Raw genomic sequence first — 19,480 nt, forward strand, 5'->3', positions numbered from 1 at the left:
AATGATTGGTATTTAATCTGTGAATTTACACTTGGTTCACCGGTCCAATAGTAATTTATCATTTGCTTACGTTGTTCAGCACCGGGTGGTGGACAGCGACATTTACAGTCTGCTACATTATTTAGTTAATTTTATCACTTTCAGAAAATAACTCGATGCTGTTTTCTATTAATTGAAATGTTATATAAACTAAAATGTGACTAAATAAGTTAATGCACAGCATAAACTTGAAAGATTCCTCTATATTATGGCTAATGTAGTTGTAGATTGAAAGGATCTTCCTTTGAGTGTTCCTTATCCGCAAGATGGCACTGTCTACTTGTAAAGCGCGTGCTGAGCATTTTTACGGAACCTATGACGAAAGAATCAATCCAACTCGCTGGGTTATGTGCTTGATGGTCAGTCTAATGAGAAGACAAGTTAATGTGGATTATGCAATTTTTTCTTCATATTAAATGTTTGCCTAGTTATTCCTTAATTGATTTTGTGGAATATACGCCCAGTTTTGGACTGCGTCGTTGGGTAAAAATAAACGTGTTCAAGATGACGGGACGGTTTTGGATTGTATTTCTGTGCTGGATGTCGCTCTGTTGTCAGCACGTCATGTCGGGACATGTTATGTATTCTGTTTACGAGGAGGTGAGTCCAGGAACAGTTGTTGGAAATTTAGCCAAAGACTTGGGTCTTAATGTGGCTGATCTGGGGTCGCGCGTGCTTCATATTGTGTCAGGATCGTCGAAAAAACATTTCGACGTTGATCTAAAAACCGGGGCCCTGTTCGTGTTAGAATCAATAGACAGAGAGCTGCTTTGTCCAAATAGTCAGACTTGCACGGAGATTCTAGAAGCGATTGTCAACAAACCCTTAGAGATGCATAGCGTTGAAATACAAATTCTTGATATTAACGACCACTCTCCTGTCTTTCCCGGAAAATCACAAACTGTCCGTATAGCAGAGACTGCGTTCACAGGATCTAAATTTCCTTTACTGGGCGCTGACGACCCGGATATAGGAAGTAATTCGATCAGTTCATACAAGCTGTCCCAAAATGTTTTTTTCAGCTTGGAAGTACACACAGATACCACTCAGCGTTTATCTACCGAACTAGTACTGCTGAAGAATCTTGACCGAGAGAAGCAATCTATGATCCGGCTTGTGTTGACTGCTGTTGACGGGGGCAGACCTTCACGATCCGGCACAACAGAAATAATTGTGATTGTTTTAGATGCTAATGATAATGCTCCTGTTTTTTCCAAGTCTATGTATAAAGTTTTAGTTCCAGAGAATGTTGTTCTTGGTGCGACCGCTTTAAAGTTAAATGCCACCGATCTCGACGAGGACGCTAACGGTGAGATTACATATTCCTTTAAGCAAAGTCAAAAGGGAATATCGGAGAAATTTTCCATTGACTCAAGCACCGGAGAAATCTCGATCATAGGGACCTTAGATTATGAGACCACAAGTGCGTACGAGATTCGTGTTGAGGCCCGAGATGGAGGCGCTACTCCACTCGCATCTCACTGTAAAGTCCTCGTGGAGGTAGTGGATGTCAATGACAACGCACCAGATATTAAGCTTTCCTCTCTCCTGGACAGCGTCAGAGAGGATGCCAAGAAAGGAACAGTAATTGCATTAATAACCGTGCAAGACAAGGACGGGGGTAAAAATGGAAGGGTGCATTGTTTCACATCTCAGAATTCCCCCTTTGAGTTAGAGACTACCCAGGGGAAGTATTACTCACTTGTTTTGAGTGGCATGCTGGACAGAGAAGTAACCGCCCTGTACAACGTCTCAATAACAGCTGCCGATGAGGGTATCCCGCCACTCTCTAGTACCACTGTTCTCACTGTCCATATTTCCGATGTGAATGACAATGTACCTCGCTTTCCAGAACCTTCTATTAATGTTCATGTAAAAGAGAACAGCCCAGCTGGCGCTGTAATAACGGTAGTCTCAGCACGCGACATCGACATTATGGAAAACGCTCAAGTGACTTATTCTTTACTTACCAACTCTATCATGTCTGCATCATCAGCAGTGAATATCAATTCTGTCACTGGTGAAATTTATAGCATGCAGTCTTTCAATTACGAGGAAATTAAAAACTTCCAGTTTCAAGTTCAAGCTATTGACGCTGGTCTTCCACCTCTAAGTAGCATTGTAACTATAAACATGTTTATCCTGGATGAGAATGACAACAGGCCTGCATTTTTACCGCCTTATTCTGAACCTGGATCAGTTAACACTGAGAACATTCCTTACTCTGCTGAAGCGGGTTACTTTGTGGCCAAAATCAGAGCTGTAGACGCTGATTCTGGTTATAATGCTTTGTTATCTTATTATTTAACTGAACCAAAGGGAACTAATCTCTTCCGAATAGGAAACAGCAATGGAGAAATAAGAACTAAACGACGAATGAGTGACAATGACTTAAAAACTCATCAGCTGTGTGTTTTGGTCTCTGATCATGGAGAACCTTCACTATCAGCAACAGTGACTATTGATGTCGTAGTTGTGGAAAGTATGGACGATGTGAGACCTTCACTAAGACAAGTGCCGATTAAAGAAGACAGTTTTTCTGATCTGAATCTGTATCTTCTTATCGCTATTGTCTCCGTATCAGTGATATTTTTGCTGAGCCTCATCGGTTTAATAGCCGCTAAATGCTACAGGACTGATGGCAGTTTCAGTGGGTACAGCGCTCCAGTGGTCACTGCACACCCTGACGGGAGCTGGTCTTACTCTAAATCCACTCAGCAGTATGACGTGTGTTTTAGCTCAGACACACTGAAGAGTGACGTAGTGGTTTTCCCGTCGCCGTTTCCGCCTGCAGACGCAGAACTGATCAGCATTAATGAAGGAGACACTTTTACTCGCACACAAACGCTTCCTAGTACTGGGAAGGTAAGCACTTTAATTATTGTCTCTACTATTTTTAACAACAACTTTATTAATAAGCAAATAAATTATTGTTTTTAGAGTCAGACAAGTTAGAGTTGCCAGTCTTTTTGGTTATTAAGTTTTTATGCTGTCTGCAATGATTGGTATTTAATCTGTGAATTTACACTTGGTTCACCGGTCCAATAGTAATTTATCATTTGCTTATGTTGTTCAGCACCGGGTGGTGGACAGCGACATTTACAGTCTGCTACATTATTCACTTATTTTTATCACTTTCAGAAAATAACCCGATGCTGTTTTCTATTAATTGAAATGTTATATAAACTCAAATGTGGTTAAATAAGTTAATGCACAGCATAAAATTGAAAGATTCCTCTATATTATGGCTAATGTAGTTGAAGATTGAAAGGATCCTCCTTTGAGTGTTCCTTATCCACAAGATGGAACTGTCTACTTGTAAAGCACATGCTGAGCATTTTTATGGAACTCCTGTGACGAAAGAATCAGTCCAACTCGCTGGGTTATGTGCTTGATAGTCAGTCTAATGAGAAGACAAGTTAAGGTTGATTATGCAATTTTTTCTTCATATTAAACCCTATAGCAATAGATCCTATTGCTGAGAGGCAAACATGCTAACCACCATGCCACCATGTTGCCTGCGTGCCTCAATGCTACAAGTAATGAGCTAGCAGGTAGCATTTAAGACTTGAGTGCATTTTTATTTGAACCCGGTAAGATTTTTATTTGAAGCCGACAGCTGCTTAGCACCTGCCAGTAGATGGCATGAAAACCACTGGGATTGGTCAGTTGGCCACTTGATGTCCTAGCAGGTGATTCTTGGCTGCATTGAGTGAGGAAAACCAGATTATACAAGCAAGTCTGAAACCCCTTCCTTCAGGAACAGTTTTCATTAAAATGATTTTCTTTCCAGGATATATTTGACACATTAAATTGAACATTGTATTTGACTTATATATGTTAACAAGCAACAAAGTGGATCAATAAAAGTGGATGTACACCCCCCCCCCCCCCCCCCACCCATGGTGGTTATGGATTTATTGGTACAATTCACATCTCTAGGCTGAACTAAAAAATCCTCTCGCATGAGTCAATGTCATTATATAGTTAAACTTCAACCTTGTTTATTTTTAAAGTTCGCAAAAGTGTGAAAGTTTGGACCTACTTATATGCTTATTGTACATTGAAGTCTTATAACACTGCATGTGACATTTGAAGTGCTTTGTTTTTAATTAACTATGAAAGAAATATTTAATTATGTACAGATACAGCTAGTTTCATTGTTTTTTAAGTTAAAGATGGTTTATTTTGCTTAGTTATTATCCATAATATGATTTGCTACTTCTGCTTCTGCTTTAATAACATAGGAAATAATTTTCTGTATTCTTTTTCAAATCGTTCACGATTAACCAGTTATCTTAGTTTATTAGACGTGTTTAATTTTCTTTTAGATAAAAATAATGGTTGGAAATGCTTAAGACTGGCTAAAGGATTTGAAAAATCTTGTTGGTCAAACGCAACTGAGCAGCTTTAACGTACGAATGTTGGTTTTACGGTGCACAGGAGGTCGCTGTTGACCATGATTACGATGGAAAGCATGTCCACTCAGACTGTACCACTCTTTGTGCATAGCGAAAGGCGGAGGCCAGACGGGCACCCTCGTTCTATCGAGCATAAGATAAACGCTCTTTCGGATGCGGATTTCAGTTTGGTGGTTATTGTTGCAATACAATTTATTTATTGTATTTCATAAAGGAGGACATGGCTGCCTTATTTTGTAGATCATATCTCTTCGTTCAGATTCTCCTGCCTTTGTCTTTGTACCATTTTTCGTCCGGTCAGACTGTGTATTCCGTGACAGAGGAAGTGCACAAGGGAACCGTGGTTGGAAATATGGCGAAGGATCTTAACTTCAATGTTCGAGAAATGGAGTCACGTATGTTTCAGATAGTGTCCGGATCAAACAAGAAGTATTTTGATGTAAACCTAAAGACTGGTGAGTTATTTGTAAATGAGAGAATCGATCGAGAGGATCTTTGTTTCGGAAGCCAAACGTGTTTTTTACATCTTGAGGCAATTGCGCAAAATCCATTAAGACTTTTCAGTCTCAGTGTCAATATACTAGATGTAAATGACAACGCCCCGTTATTCCCTTATAAAACATATGATATAAACATTACCGAACACGCATTTCCCGGTGACAGATATCCTTTACCCCGGGCAAGTGATGCAGACATAGGCATTAACTCAGTTAAAAGCTACAAGCTTAGCCCAAACGAACATTTTTCGCTTAACATCCAGAGCGGGGGAGAGCAGAGTATCTCACCACAATTAGTTTTGCAGAAAGCCTTGGACAGAGAGAAGCAGCCAGTGATTAAACTTGTGCTCACTGCTGTTGACGGAGGAAAGCTTCCCAGGTATGGGACGCTTGATGTGATTATCGATGTAATTGATGTAAATGACAATACGCCGTCATTCAGTAAAGAAATGTACAAAGTTAGTGTCCCAGAAAACACGGCAATTGGAACACCGGTTATTAAATTGAACGCTAGTGACATGGACGCGGGAGTGAATGGAGAGATCGTTTACTCTTTGATAAGTCATGGGAAAGAAAAGGCATCCGACATTTTTCTCGTAGATCCAGTCACTGGTGAAATCACGGTGAAAGGACAGTTGGATAGAGAGGACAGCGCAGCGTTTGAGCTTCACGCCCAGGCCCAGGATAAGGGCGCTTCCCCTCGGTCATCTCATTGCAAAGTTTTAATCGAAGTGCTCGACGTAAATGACAACGCTCCAGTCATATCTATTACGTCTCTGACAGGCACAGTGAGAGAAAACTCGAATTCCGGTACTGCAGTTGGGTTAATAGCAATTGCGGATAACGATATAGGTAAAAACGGAGAGATCAGTGCTCGGGTTACAGAATCTAGTCCGTTTATACTTCAGCCGTCTTACAAAAACTATTACTCATTAGTGGTGGATGGACCTCTGGACAGAGAGAGAGTGTCCCAGTATAACATCACTATAACGGCTACCGACAAAGGCATGCCGGCGCTGTCCAGCAACATGGGTCTTACTATTCATATTGTTGATGTGAATGACAATGCTCCACGTTTTTCAAACACCATTATGGATTTTTATGTGAAGGAAAACAGTCCGGCTGGGGACATCATAGCAACAGCGACTGCGGAAGACCCAGATATCAATGAAAATTCTCAAATCATATATTCTTTGATTCCCGGGAATGGTATGGAAAGTTCACTAACTTCTATGGTTAACATTAACCCCGCAAGTGGTGAAATATACAGTAAACAGTCATTTAATTATGAGGAGGTCAAATCATTCCAGTTTCAAATTCAGGCCACTGACTCTGGTGTTCCACCTCTCAAAAGTAACTCGACTGTTAATGTGTTTATCCTGGATGAGAATGATAACAGTCCAGTTATTCTACCACCATATTCTGAACCCGGATCTGTTAACACTGAGAACATTCCCTACTCTGCTGAAGTGGGTTACTTTGTGGCTAAAATCAGAGCTGTAGATGCCGATTCTGGTTATAACGCATTGCTGTCTTACCATATAACTGAACCTAAGGGAACTAATCTCTTCCGCATTGGAACCAGCACTGGAGAAATAAGGACTAAAAGACGAATGAGTGACAATGACTTAAAGACTCATCCGCTTGTTATCACTGTCTCGGATAATGGAGAATCACCACTATCAGCGACTGTATCTGTTGAAATTTTGGTTCTTGAAAATATTGATGAACTGCAAACATCCATAAGGCACGTTCCAATTAGGGAGGAAGGTTTTACTGATCTGAATCTGTATCTGCTCATCGCAATTGTCTCAGTATCAGTGATATTTTTGCTGAGCCTCATTGGTTTAATAGCAGCTAAATGCTACAGGACTGATGGCAGTTTCAGCGGGTACAGCGCTCCAGTGGTCACTACACACCCTGACGGGAGCTGGTCTTACTCTAAATCCACTCAGCAGTATGACGTGTGTTTTAGCTCAGACACACTGAAGAGTGACGTAGTGGTTTTCCCATCGCCGTTTCCGCCTGCAGACACAGAACTGATCAGTATTAACGAAGGAGACACTTTTACTCGGACACAAACTCTTCCTAGTACTGGGAAGGTAAGAACCACGTTTGTTGTACCTTAACATGAATAAGGATTTTATACAAGTTAAATATCGTGATTAACTTTGCACAAAATACCACAGACTTCATATCCATGCCTTCAGATTAGGTGGCTTGCTAAAGTGTTATTTCCCACTTCTAAACTGTTGCATTCCAAGCCGTTTTCCATTTTTTCTTGTCCCTTCAAAGCAGAACTGAAGCAGGAATATCTTTTGTCACAACTTGTGGGCGTCAGCAATAAAGTAAATATTGTTAGATTTCAAATTTAGGCCTAATTCCCGGTTTGTTCACCTGAGTGTTGTGAGGAGACGCCGTTCAGCACCAGGGACAGCGACAGGCAAGGCACAGGACCAGAAAATGTAAACGAAATTTTGCTGAGCTGAAACAAATATTTTAATAAAAATAATGTTCAATAACGCTTTTTTAAATTAGAGCCCTATCGCGTAGAGACTGGTCTCGAGGTCACATGTTCATTGTTATGTTTTTTTCATTTTTATTCGACATATGAATTTACAGTTTAAGGTTAGGTCTTAGGGTGGACTCGACATTTCTTCCTGAAGTGATCGTAAAACAGGAATACGTTTTATTATGTCTGCCAATTAATGTAATTACTTTTGGGGTCTCGGTCTTCACTTGGACTCGGTCATCTAACCCATATTATGGTTTTCGTCTTTACTTAGAGTCGAATGGTCAAGGTTTGGATTTGGTCTCTCTTAAATGGTCTTAAAACCAACTTTGGTGCTAGGTTTGGGAAATTCTTCTGGACCTGTCCAAGATGCTGCTGCATAACTGTTTTTCTGAATATACCTGAAATGTACTTTTCCTCACTTCTGTCTGAAACTGTGAAAGAGAGATATGTTTCTGCTTTTGTACAAACGTTTTTTCTCGAAAATTCTTCATGTGAGCAAGTAACTGTCAGTGTTTTTCGTCATGATCAAAGTTGGCACTGGAAAAACCAGAAAGGTCAGTCAGTTCTCTGTTGCAGCACACAACGTCGCTGCAGACCGCAAGTTTGAGGTACTGCCTTTAGTTCCGTAGCATCATCCTCAGAGCGTTGCTTTCATATAAGAACAATCTACCGAAAGGACATGGGGTATTCTGCGTGTCGTTGATTCTGAACAAACGGGAGATAAATGTTTGTTGCATTTTTTTTTTCAAACTAATGTACGACGGTCATTATGGATTTCTCAGGATTTGTGAGCTTCTGTATTTTAATGCTTATTTATTTATGGGAATCATCGTCTGGTCAAATTATGTATTCTGTTTCAGAGGAGGTGAATAAAGGAACTGTTGTGGGGAATATCGCTAAAGACTTAAACATTAATGTTCACGATCTGGAAGCTCGGAGGTTTCAGATCGTAGCTGGGTCCAATAAGAAGTATTTCGAAGTAAACACGAAGACTGGCGTTCTGTTTGTAGGTGAGCGAATTGACCGTGAGGAATTTTGTGATTCAAATCTGAAATGCGTTTTGAATATAGAAGCCCTTGCTCAGAATCCTCATAATCTATATAGGATTGAGATAAAGATCACGGACATAAACGATAATCCACCACATTTCCCAATCGACGCATTTAAACTGAATATTACCGAGAATGCACGCCCTGGAGAAAGATTTCCTCTTCCGGTGGCTGAGGACCTCGATATAGGCAGCAACGCTCTGAGAGATTACAGACTGAGTCAGAACGAATACTTCTCCATAGACGTACACAAAGACGAAGAGAGTGTGTCTGCAGAGTTAATGTTGCAAAAGGCTTTGGACAGGGAAAAACAGTCATTTCATCGGTTATTGCTTACTGCGGTAGATGGAGGAAAGCCCCCCAAGTCAGGGACCATGAATATAGTTATAGACGTAATGGATGTCAACGATAATAGTCCGGTTTTCAGCATGCCTCTTTATAAAGTAAAAGTGAAGGAAAATGTTTCTTTAGGGACTAAAATATTAACGGTCTCTGCCTCTGATGTAGATCAAGGCATAAACAGTGACATAATGTATAATTTTATGGGACATGGAAAGTCAAAAAAGATAGATTTATTTGCTATAATCCCTGAGACTGGGGATATTGTAGTAAATGGACAAATTGATTACGAAGAAAATCCTACGTTTGAGTTGCGAGTTCAAGCACGAGACAAAGGCAGTCCTCCGCAAAGCACACACTGTAAAGTTTTGGTGGAAGTTTTAGATGAGAATGACAACGCACCACAAATAACACTGACTCCTCTGTTAGAAAGTGTGAAAGAAGACACCAAACCTGGGACTGCGGTGGCTTTGGCTAAGATCTCAGACAAAGACGGGAGCAAAAATGGCATTGTGCATATTTCAATCAAGGGCTCGTTTCCTTTCAAACTGGAGCCGTCCTACAAAAATCATTACTCGTTGGTAGTAGACGGGCCTTTGGACAGGGAACGTAATCCTCTATATAACATTCTACTTGTGGCTACAGACGAAGGAACTCCGTCTCTCTCCAGCAGCGATGTGATAACTGTACGAATAGCCGATGTAAATGATAACGCGCCAAGTTTCTCAGCCCCAGTTGTAAACGCTTATCTTATGGAGAATGGTCAGGCTGGAAGTCACGTGGTAAGAGTTTTGGCGCAGGATCCCGACCTCGGTGATAATGCAGAGCTTTCTTACTCAGTCTTAGAAAGCTCCAGCAAAGGGATTCCCATAACAACAATGATAAATATAAATTATTTGAATGGTGAAATATATAGTCTGCAGTCGTTTAACTTCGAGGACATAAAAATATTACAGTTTTTGGTTCAGGCTACTGACTCTGGCGTTCCTCCTTTGAGTAGTAATGTAACTGTAAACGTTTTCATACTGGATGAGAATGACAACAGTCCAGTTATTCTACCGCCATATTCTGAACCCGGATCAGTTAACACTGAGAACATTCCCTACTCTGCTGAAGTGGGTTACTTTGTGGCTAAAATCAGAGCTGTAGATGCTGATTCTGGTTATAACGCATTGCTGTCTTACCATATAACTGAACCTAAGGGAACTAATCTCTTCCGCATTGGAACCAGCACTGGAGAAATAAGGACTAAAAGACGAATGAGTGACAATGACTTAAAGACTCATCCGCTTGTTATAACGGTGACTGACCATGGAGAACCATCTCTGTCAGCGACCGTCTCTATGGACGTAGTGGTGACTGAACGTCTGGACACTGTGCAGCCCTCCCTAAGACACGTGCCAGTTAAAGAGGAGGGATTTTCTGATCTGAATCTGTATCTGCTCATCGCTATTGGCTCAGTATCAGTGATATTTTTACTGAGCCTCATCGGTTTAATAGCAGCTAAATGCTATGGGTCGGACGGCAGTTTCAGCGGGTACAGCGCTCCAGTGGTCACTACACACCCTGACGGAAGCTGGTCTTACTCTAAATCCACTCAGCAGTATGACGTGTGTTTTAGCTCAGACACACTGAAGAGTGACGTAGTGGTTTTCCCGTCGCCGTTTCCGCCTGCAGACGCAGAACTGATCAGCATTAATGAAGGAGACACTTTTACTCGGACACAAACTCTTCCTAGTACTGGGAAGGTAAGGGCATTGAAGTCTTCTTATTTGTTTGTTGTATACTATATGTTTACAATATGTTTGCAAATGACCGACGTTAAATTTTTTTGGTCTCTGTTGATCACATTATTCGAAAATAAGGAATGTTTCAGAAGTACTTGCTGTATGAGTTTTCGTATGTTAGTGTGTATTTTTTCGTCATATTTGCGCCTTACTGAAGCAATTGTTTTTGTTTGGCGATCAATGATGAAGGTGACCTTAAGAAGTTAGATTTATTTTATTTTTTTTTTGCTACCGTTACTATGACGTACCTGCTGTACCCGAACTCCCATAGTTTCAGAGTTCTGACAAGGTAATAGTATGATGCAACATATATGCGCCATCTTGGTTAATACGTTATATTGTCGTTATAATTATTTTGTGTATATATAAAATTAGAAATTAGTTTTATTTATTTATTTATTTATTTATTTATTTATTTTTTACCACAGGAATATGACACGAACTGTCCATTACTCTGAAACCAGATTTTACAGAAATGGCTCATTACAAATATTCTAATTTATAACTTTAATTTATAACTGATTTATAACTTTACATGGATTACAGGGAAGTTTTTTTTTAAACCTGTGGACAGTAGCATAGTAACGAAACAACAACAACAATGACAATAATAATAATACTAATAATAATAATAGCAAAAACAACAATAATAATAATACATTATTTTTAAAACTTTATTATTTTTTTTATATTGTTGGTGGTGGTTTTATTATTATTTTTATCTCATAGCTTCAGTCTTATTTGTTTTAAGGTGTTGCTGCTTTCAGATTTCGCAATGCAGGATTGATTTGTATTTCCATTGTTGGGAAGTAACTCAGAAGGCTTTTCCATTTTTATCAATACAGCTCGATTTTTTTTTTTTTTAATACCAGATATTAACTGCAAAACATTCTCGTTAAAGGCTTCTTTCGCATATTATTGATATCACATTATTGATATTCAGATATTGGCGTTGGTAATTAGTATTCACAGTGGTATCGGTGTTTAAGGAAGTGTGGAATGTTTACACGGCTCTTTCATGTTTGGATGAATTCAGCAGCGCGTATTTGGACAGCTTCTGCCCCTTGCGCGTGACGGTTCGTACAGCGAGCCACTCGTTTTGCTTCTGTTTTTATCAATCAGTAGTCTGTAGAATAAAAGACCGCAGCTTTTGTTTTAAGTGTATGTTAGACTTATTATTTATCACATCATGAAGCGGAACATATTAACAGTTAATTACACGGAACATTTCATTTATCTGAGTGACCGATTTTTTTCAGCTGTAGTGTCATCCGTATTTTTACACGAGATGTCGCTGTTGACCTTGAAATCCTTGACACATGATTAGTACTCCGCCCTACGCATAACAAAGCAATAGCATCAGATGTCTCTGGAATCAGGTTATGTAGCCTTTTTTTCTTGTGTGTGTCGATGCGTGACAGCAAAGCACGCTACTCTTCTTTGAATTACTACTAAACACAAGGACGCGATGGATCTGCTGAACTGCGCTGGCTCTGTCTGGGTAAGGGCACTGGTGCTGCTTTCGTTATGGGATTCGTCTTTCGGCCAAATTTCGTACTCTGTCTCAGAGGAGGCAAAGAAGGGAACCGTTGTTGGAAATATTGCGAAGGATCTTAATCTCAGTGGGCAGGACCTGGAGTCACGCGCATTTCAGCTTGTGGCTGGACCCAATGCGAAGTATTTCGAGGTAAATCTTAAGACTGGGTTCTTACTTGTTAATGACAGAATTGACAGAGAGGAATTATGTGAAAACAAACAAAAATGCGTACTGAATATTGAAGTAATGGTACACAATCCACACAAGCTTTACCGTGTTGAAATGATCATTCTAGACATCAATGACAACTCTCCGGTGTTTCCACGACAAACCTTTGTTTTGGATATTAATGAACATGTGCTTCCGGGAGATCGGTTTACTGTAAGTACGGCCCGTGATATGGACATCGAGAGTAATTCTGTGAAATCTTACAAAATTAAACCGAATGAATATTTTTCATTGGACGTGCAGAGCGCTGGACAGCATAGTGCTTCAGCTGAACTAGTGCTGCAGAAATCACTGGACCGGGAGAGAGAGTCTGTGATTAAACTCGTGCTCACTGCAATAGACGGTGGAAGTCCTCCTCGGTCCGGGACACTGCAGGTCATTATAAATGTGCTGGATATAAACGACAATAACCCCGTGTTCACCAAACCTCTCTACAAAGTTAAAGTCCACGAGAATGCACTTGTAGGAAGTAAAGTAATTACTGTCTCCGCAACAGATTCAGACGAGGGTGTTAATGGTGAACTGTCCTATTCCATTGTAAATGATGAGGAAAGTTTAACCCTAGATCAATTCTCTATAAATCCAGTGTCTGGGGATATCACTATCAAAGGGAAGATTGATCACGAAGAAAATCCTGCAATTGAACTGAGAATACAGGCTCAAGACAAAGGACAGCCTCCGAGAAAGTCTAGATGCAAAGTATTAATTGAAGTTGTGGATGTGAATGACAATGCACCTAAAATATCAGTTACTCTGCTCATAAGCTCGGTAAGCGAGGACATCAGACCTGGTGCCGATGTGGCACTGATTACAATTTCAGATAAAGATGATGGAGAAAATGGAAAAGTAGATTGTAAAATAGCAGGCCCGAGTCCCTTTAAACTTCAGTCATCGTATAAAGACTCCTATTCTCTTGTTGTAAATGAACCTCTTGACAGAGAGCGGGAATCACAATATAATATTACAATTATAGCTAATGACGAAGGGGACCCCTCCCTCTCCAGTAGTACCGTCATAACGATCCATGTTTCTGACGTAAATGACAACTCACCCATGTTCCGTGCACATGTGATAAATATCAGCGTAAAAGAGAATAGTCCAGTTGGAGGGTTCTTGACATCTGTGACAGCACAAGATCTAGATATTGGTGAAAATGCAAATATTCAGTATTCACTGCTTGATGGAGATAACAGCAAAGTACTTGTGTCAACTCTGCTGAACATGAACTCACTCACCGGTGAACTGTACAGCCTGACGTCCTTTGATTATGAGAAAACAAAGCAAATCCGGTTTAAAGTTCAAGCCACTGACTCTGGAGTTCCTCCTCTTAGTAGCAGTGTGACAGTCAACATTTTTATACTGGATGAGAATGATAACAGTCCAGTTATTCTACCGCCATATTCTGAACCCGGATCAGTTAACACTGAGAACATTCCCTACTCTGCTGAAGTGGGTTACTTTGTGGCTAAAATCAGAGCTGTAGATGCTGATTCTGGTTATAATGCATTGCTGTCTTACTATATAACTGAACCTAAGGGAACTAATCTCTTCCGCATTGGAACCAGCACTGGAGAAATAAGAACTAAACGACGAATGAGTGACAATGATTTAAAGACTCATCCGCTTGTTATCACTGTCTCGGATAATGGAGAATCACCACTATCAGCGACTATGTCTATCGATGTTGTAGTTCTTGAAAATATTGACCTTATGAACACACCTCTGAGGAATTTGCCAGTTAAGGAAGACACTTTTTCTGATTTAAATCTATATTTGCTAATCGCTATTATCTCGGTGTCCGCAATATTTTTATTGAGCCTCATGGGTTTAATAGCAGCTAAATGCTACAGAACAGATGGCATTTTCAGCGGGTACAGCGCTCCAGTGGTCACTACACACCCTGACGGGAGCTGGTCTTACTCTAAATCCACTCAGCAGTATGACGTGTGTTTTAGCTCAGACACAATGAGGAGTGACGTAGTGGTTTTTCCATCGCCATTTCCGCCTGCAGAGGCAGATCTGATCAGCATTAATGGAGAGGACACCTTTACTCGGATACAAACTCTTCCGAGTACCACAAAGGTAAGGCTTTGCTTTCCTCTGAGGTTTTGGCTACCTTCTCATTTTGTCATTAAGGGAAATTTACAATGCACTCACATAGGAAGATTTAATTTACAGCGGTTGGCTTTGTTTGAGTAAATCTGGACTGTCTGTCTAGTCATTTTGTTTAGCATGATGTACAAGTTTTTAGAGCACTTTTTAGTGACTGATAGTGTTGCCATCCACGTGTAGCCTCGTCTATTTGTTATTTGATGTTTTAGTATAATCGTTAGAAGCTTATTGTAGTTTAATATCTTCGAATGTAATTTCTTCATGCCTCACTTAAAAATGTCTCACTAATGTCTTCATGTCTAACTTAAAACAAAGTTTCAAAAATAGGCTGCATTTTAGAATGATAATTGTCTGAACATTGTCAAGAATTAAGCAGATCTGACATATTTTCATCACTACTTAGTACTATTGTTGTTGTTGCTGCTGCTGCTGCTGCTTTTATTTTTTAGAATGTTGGCAGTTTCCACTATTCCAAAGCGGCAATGATGTGCTGAGGAACAGAATAAGTAGTTGAATTGTTTAATTGTTCTACAACCTCACTGTTGTTTATATACCGGGTAGTTGACTGTATATGTTTGTGAACATGTTATTGTTATGTTGTTTTGTTTTTAAATATAACTTGCAGCCCAAGAACAAAATTTTTATCATTTAACAAGTCTAGAAATTAGTAAACATAAGATTAAATGTTTTTAAACATTTTCAAACCCTGAAGAGAGACCTTGTAAATAGCAAGAAAATAAAATCAGTTCCTGTTAGACTGCTACTACTACTACTATTACTACTACTACTACTACTGGTAATAATAATAATAATAATAATAATAACTATTCTTATTCTTCTTATTAATATTATTTAAATAGGATGCCTGATTTAGTGCTCTAGTTTATGGGACTAATTTCAGTACCATGGACAGAGAGAACGAGAACTCTGACACCAATGTAAGATTAAGGCGCATAGGCTCATTTCATGTTGTGTCTTTAAAATAAGTATTATGAGTGTATAAGCATATGAGCATGCTACACACAAACACCATTAATTAATTTCACAAATGACGTGAAAATGAAAGAAAGATATTTAGAACATGAAGTTAATATCTGTTATTTATGAACAAGGAAGAAACAGACCCTTCTCAACCCTTCTCTACAGTAATGACAGTTTTGCTGATGAAATACTGAATGTGCAATGGAATTTTGTATATTCTTTGACAGACCATAAGGAAATAACATTCACTAAGTGTAAACAAAACTGACTATACAAATTTCTGATCGTCACTTTAAATGGCCAGTTCTTCTGCTATTTCTAACTTTTTGTTAATTACTCTTTGTTGCACTTAGAGGTGGTTTCTGGCGATCGATTTTGAAACCAGCGTTACCCACACAGTGTCACTGTTGACCATGAATTTGAAAGTGTGTGTATCATTATCAACTCTCCACCTTCAGTGTATAATCAAGTAGGCTTGGTGCATGAAGCAAACTCAAACCACATCATAGATGGCTGTAGCTCTCAGCCAACGTATTGGATATTATTCTATTCAAACTCATGTGATGTGAAAATAGCTACGTCACTTAAAGTGTAATTGGAATACTTCTCAAATGCACAGACATCATGATTTTTACGGTCGACGGAGTATCTGCCTGGATTGGAGCACTGATTTTTCTTTGTTTTTGGGCTTTGCCTTCCGCTCAGATCTCGTACTCGGTCTCGGAGGAGGTGAAGAAGGGAACCGTTGTTGGAAATATAGCAAAGGACTTCAATGTCGATGTTCAAGAACTGCAATCGCGTACGCTCCAAATTTTGACTGGATCTAACAAGAGATATTTTGATCTAAATCTGAAAGCAGGTACTCTGATTGTTAACGACAGAATCGACCGGGAGGAATTATGCGAGAGTAAGCAGAAGTGCACCCTTAATATTGAGGTAATGGCAAAGAATCCTATAAAGCTCTATCGTGTGGAAGTGAATATAATAGATATTAACGACAATTCCCCAGTTTTTCCACTTCAAATGTTAGTGAAGAACATTAGTGAAAACGTTGCACCCGGAGATCGCTTTTCTCTATCCGCGGCCCGTGACATGGATGTCGGTATCAACTCAGTGAAGGGTTACACTCTGAACCCGAATGAACATTTTACAATAGATATTCAAAACTACGGAGAACAGAGAGTTTCGCCTGAACTAGTTTTGCAAAAAGCTTTAGATCGAGAGAAACAATCCGTAATTAAGCTCACACTTACCTCTGTTGATGGAGGAAAACCTCCTAGATCCGGGACAGTAGAAATAATAGTTAATGTCCTGGATATAAATGATAACAACCCGGTCTTTAGCAAACCGCTTTATAAAATTAAGATACAAGAAAATGTGTCTTTCGGAACGAGATTGCTGACTGTCACTGCCACCGACTCCGATCAGGGTGCAAATGGAGAAATCGTCTACTCACTTGTAGATCAAGAAGGAAATGTAGCATCGGATGTATTTTCTATAAACAGCGTATCAGGAGACATCGAAGTTAAAGGCAATATAGATTATGAGGACAGCCCTGCGATTGAGCTGAAAGTGCAGGCTCAAGACAAGAGCCTTTCTCCCAGGCATTCAAATTGTAAAGTGCTGATTGAAGTTGTCGATGTGAATGACAATGCACCGGAGATATCAGTTACTCTGCTCATGAGCTCGGTAAGCGAAGACATTAAACCTGGCACAGATGTGGCAATAATCACTGTATCAGACAGGGATGGTGGCAAGAATGGCAAAGTACAATGTACAATTTTAGGGACAAGTCCTTTTAAGGTGCAGTCGTCCTATAAAAACTCCTATGCTCTTATCGTAAATGAACATCTGGACAGAGAGCGGGCATCACGTTATAATATTACAGTTATAGCTAAGGATGAAGGGAGCCCCTCCCTCTCTAGTACTACAGTTATTATGGTTCAAGTTTCTGACGTAAATGACAACGCGCCTGTATTTACGTCACCACTGATAAGTATAAGCCTGAAAGAGAATAATCCAGGTGGAGAGCTGTTGGCGATACTGACCGCGCAAGACGCAGACGTCGGTGAAAATGCCCACGTGTCGTTTGCTTTAATTGATGGAGAGACGAATAGAGTAACTGTGTCAACTTTGATAAACATAAACTCTCTTACCGGTGAACTGTACTGCCTGCAATCCTTCAATTATGAGGAAACTAAACAGGTCCAGTTTCAAGTTCAGGCCACTGACTCTGGCGTCCCACCTCTGAGTAGCAATATGACTGTGAACATTTTTATCCTGGATGAGAATGACAACAGTCCTGAGTTTCTACCGCCTTACTCTGAACCCGGATCAGTTAACACTGAGAACATTCCCTACTCTGCTGAAGTGGGTTACTTTGTGGCTAAAATCAGAGCTGTAGATGCTGATTCTGGCTATAACGCATTGCTGTCTTATCATATAACTGAACCTAAGGGAACTAATCTCTTCCGCATTGGAACCAGCACTGGAGTGTTACGAATTAAGAGACGAATGAGTGACAATGACTTAAAGACTCATCCGCTTGTTATAACGGTGACTGACCATGGAGAACCATCTCTGTCAGCGACCGTCTCTATGGACGTGGTGGTGACTGAACGTCTGGACACTGTGCAGCCCTCCCTAAGACACGTGCCAGTTAAAGAGGAGGGATTTTCTGATCTGAATCTGTATCTGCTCATCGCTATTGTCTCAGTATCAGTGATATTTTTATTGAGCCTCATCGGTTTAATAGCAGCTAAATGCTACAGGACTGACGGCGGTTTCAGCGGGTACAGCGCTCCAGTGGTCACTACACACCCTGACGGAAGCTGGTCTTACTCTAAATCCACTCAGCAGTATGACGTGTGTTTTAGCTCAGACACACTGAAGAGTGACGTAGTAGTTTTCCCGTCGCCGTTTCCGCTTGCAGACGCAGAACTGATCAGCATTAATGAAGGAGACACTTTTACTCGGACACAAACTCTTCCTAGTGCTGGGAAGGTAAGACCAAGGGTTGTTCAATCTATGTTCAGTTTTTTTTTCAGCAAAATGACTTTGTTGATTTTATTTTAACCTTTTTTTTCTTACAGCCATTTGACATTTTTTGAATTTGTGATTTAATGTTCACAGCAAATTCTTTCATCAATTGGTATTCATAATTAAAAATAAATAAATAAATAAATAAACAAACAAACAAATAAATAATATCCTCCTGAGACCCAGTGAAAAAGTCTTTCAGTTTACGTTTTTTTGTGATTTTCTGTCCCTTAAGAGTAAGACAAACATCTTAAAATTTCTTAGTTTTTCAATATTAATTTTATACTTAATTTAACAGCATGTTCACTGTAGAGGACGTCAGGATAATTTTAATGGAAAAAAAGCTTTTCTTTATTTTTGACATTCCAGCTATAAAGGTGATATTAAATCAGGTACATAGTGAACTTTTTCACATTCTGTATTGACATATTTCAGTTAAACAAAAATCATATTTCATTCTGTTTCTTTAAAATTTAAAATTCTTAGTTCTGCTTGACATTTTGTAAAAGCTCAGCATTCCATCACACAAGTCCACCACTACCATGTGTTCTTTAGCTTTCTTGGTTTTGGAAGGCTAAGGCATCCCTGCCTCACTCTGTCAAGGACAGGTCTTACTTTCCAAAGAATGTCTGTTTTCCTTGTTTCTTCTGTCACATCCAGGTCTTCGACTATTTTTAGTGACTTTCTTAGCTTGAAGAACCTCTCTCTTGCCATTCTGTTGCTAATTATTGGCACTTTTGTTTTTTGGGGCCAAAACACCTTGATTCTTGGGTAACCAAGGCAGGCCATGTGAACGGATATTCCAAAGAACACCTTAATTTACTGTGGTGTCCTCTAACTTGCAGTTCCCTTTGATTTGTCAACGTTGCCATGTTTTTAAAGATGTAGGGATGAAAAAATTCCAAAATATGTTGGTAAATAACCCGAGTAATTCTT

At 39.7% G+C, this 19,480-nt stretch overlaps 1 protein-coding gene and 1 pseudogene across 4 annotated transcripts in view; both read left to right on the forward strand.

The window, feature by feature from the left end:
• Positions 1 to 153: 153 nt before the first annotated feature.
• The window catches only part of LOC113590510 (protocadherin alpha-C2-like), a 60,157-nt gene continuing 40,830 nt past the window's right edge, over positions 154 to 19,480 (forward strand). The window contains exon 1 of one of the 4 annotated variants that reach the window (XM_081702160.1): positions 154 to 2,904. In XM_081702160.1, coding sequence (XP_081558286.1) covers positions 424 to 2,904 — 2,481 coding nt within the window. In that variant the 5' untranslated portion in view covers positions 154 to 423. Of the gene's footprint in view, positions 2,905 to 7,799; positions 10,609 to 11,927; positions 14,495 to 15,789; positions 18,509 to 19,480 lie in introns of those variants that run through there. The other 3 variants (XM_081702167.1, XM_081702161.1, XM_081702162.1) reach the window with 3 other exon arrangements.
• LOC113590522 (protocadherin alpha-2 pseudogene) lies at positions 4,443 to 7,670 on the forward strand (annotated as a pseudogene).

This window comes from Electrophorus electricus, chromosome 19, assembly GCF_041902795.1.
Source record: "Electrophorus electricus isolate QZ-2024a chromosome 19, ASM4190279v1, whole genome shotgun sequence".
In the NCBI taxonomy this organism is placed as follows: domain Eukaryota; kingdom Metazoa; phylum Chordata; class Actinopteri; order Gymnotiformes; family Gymnotidae; genus Electrophorus; species Electrophorus electricus.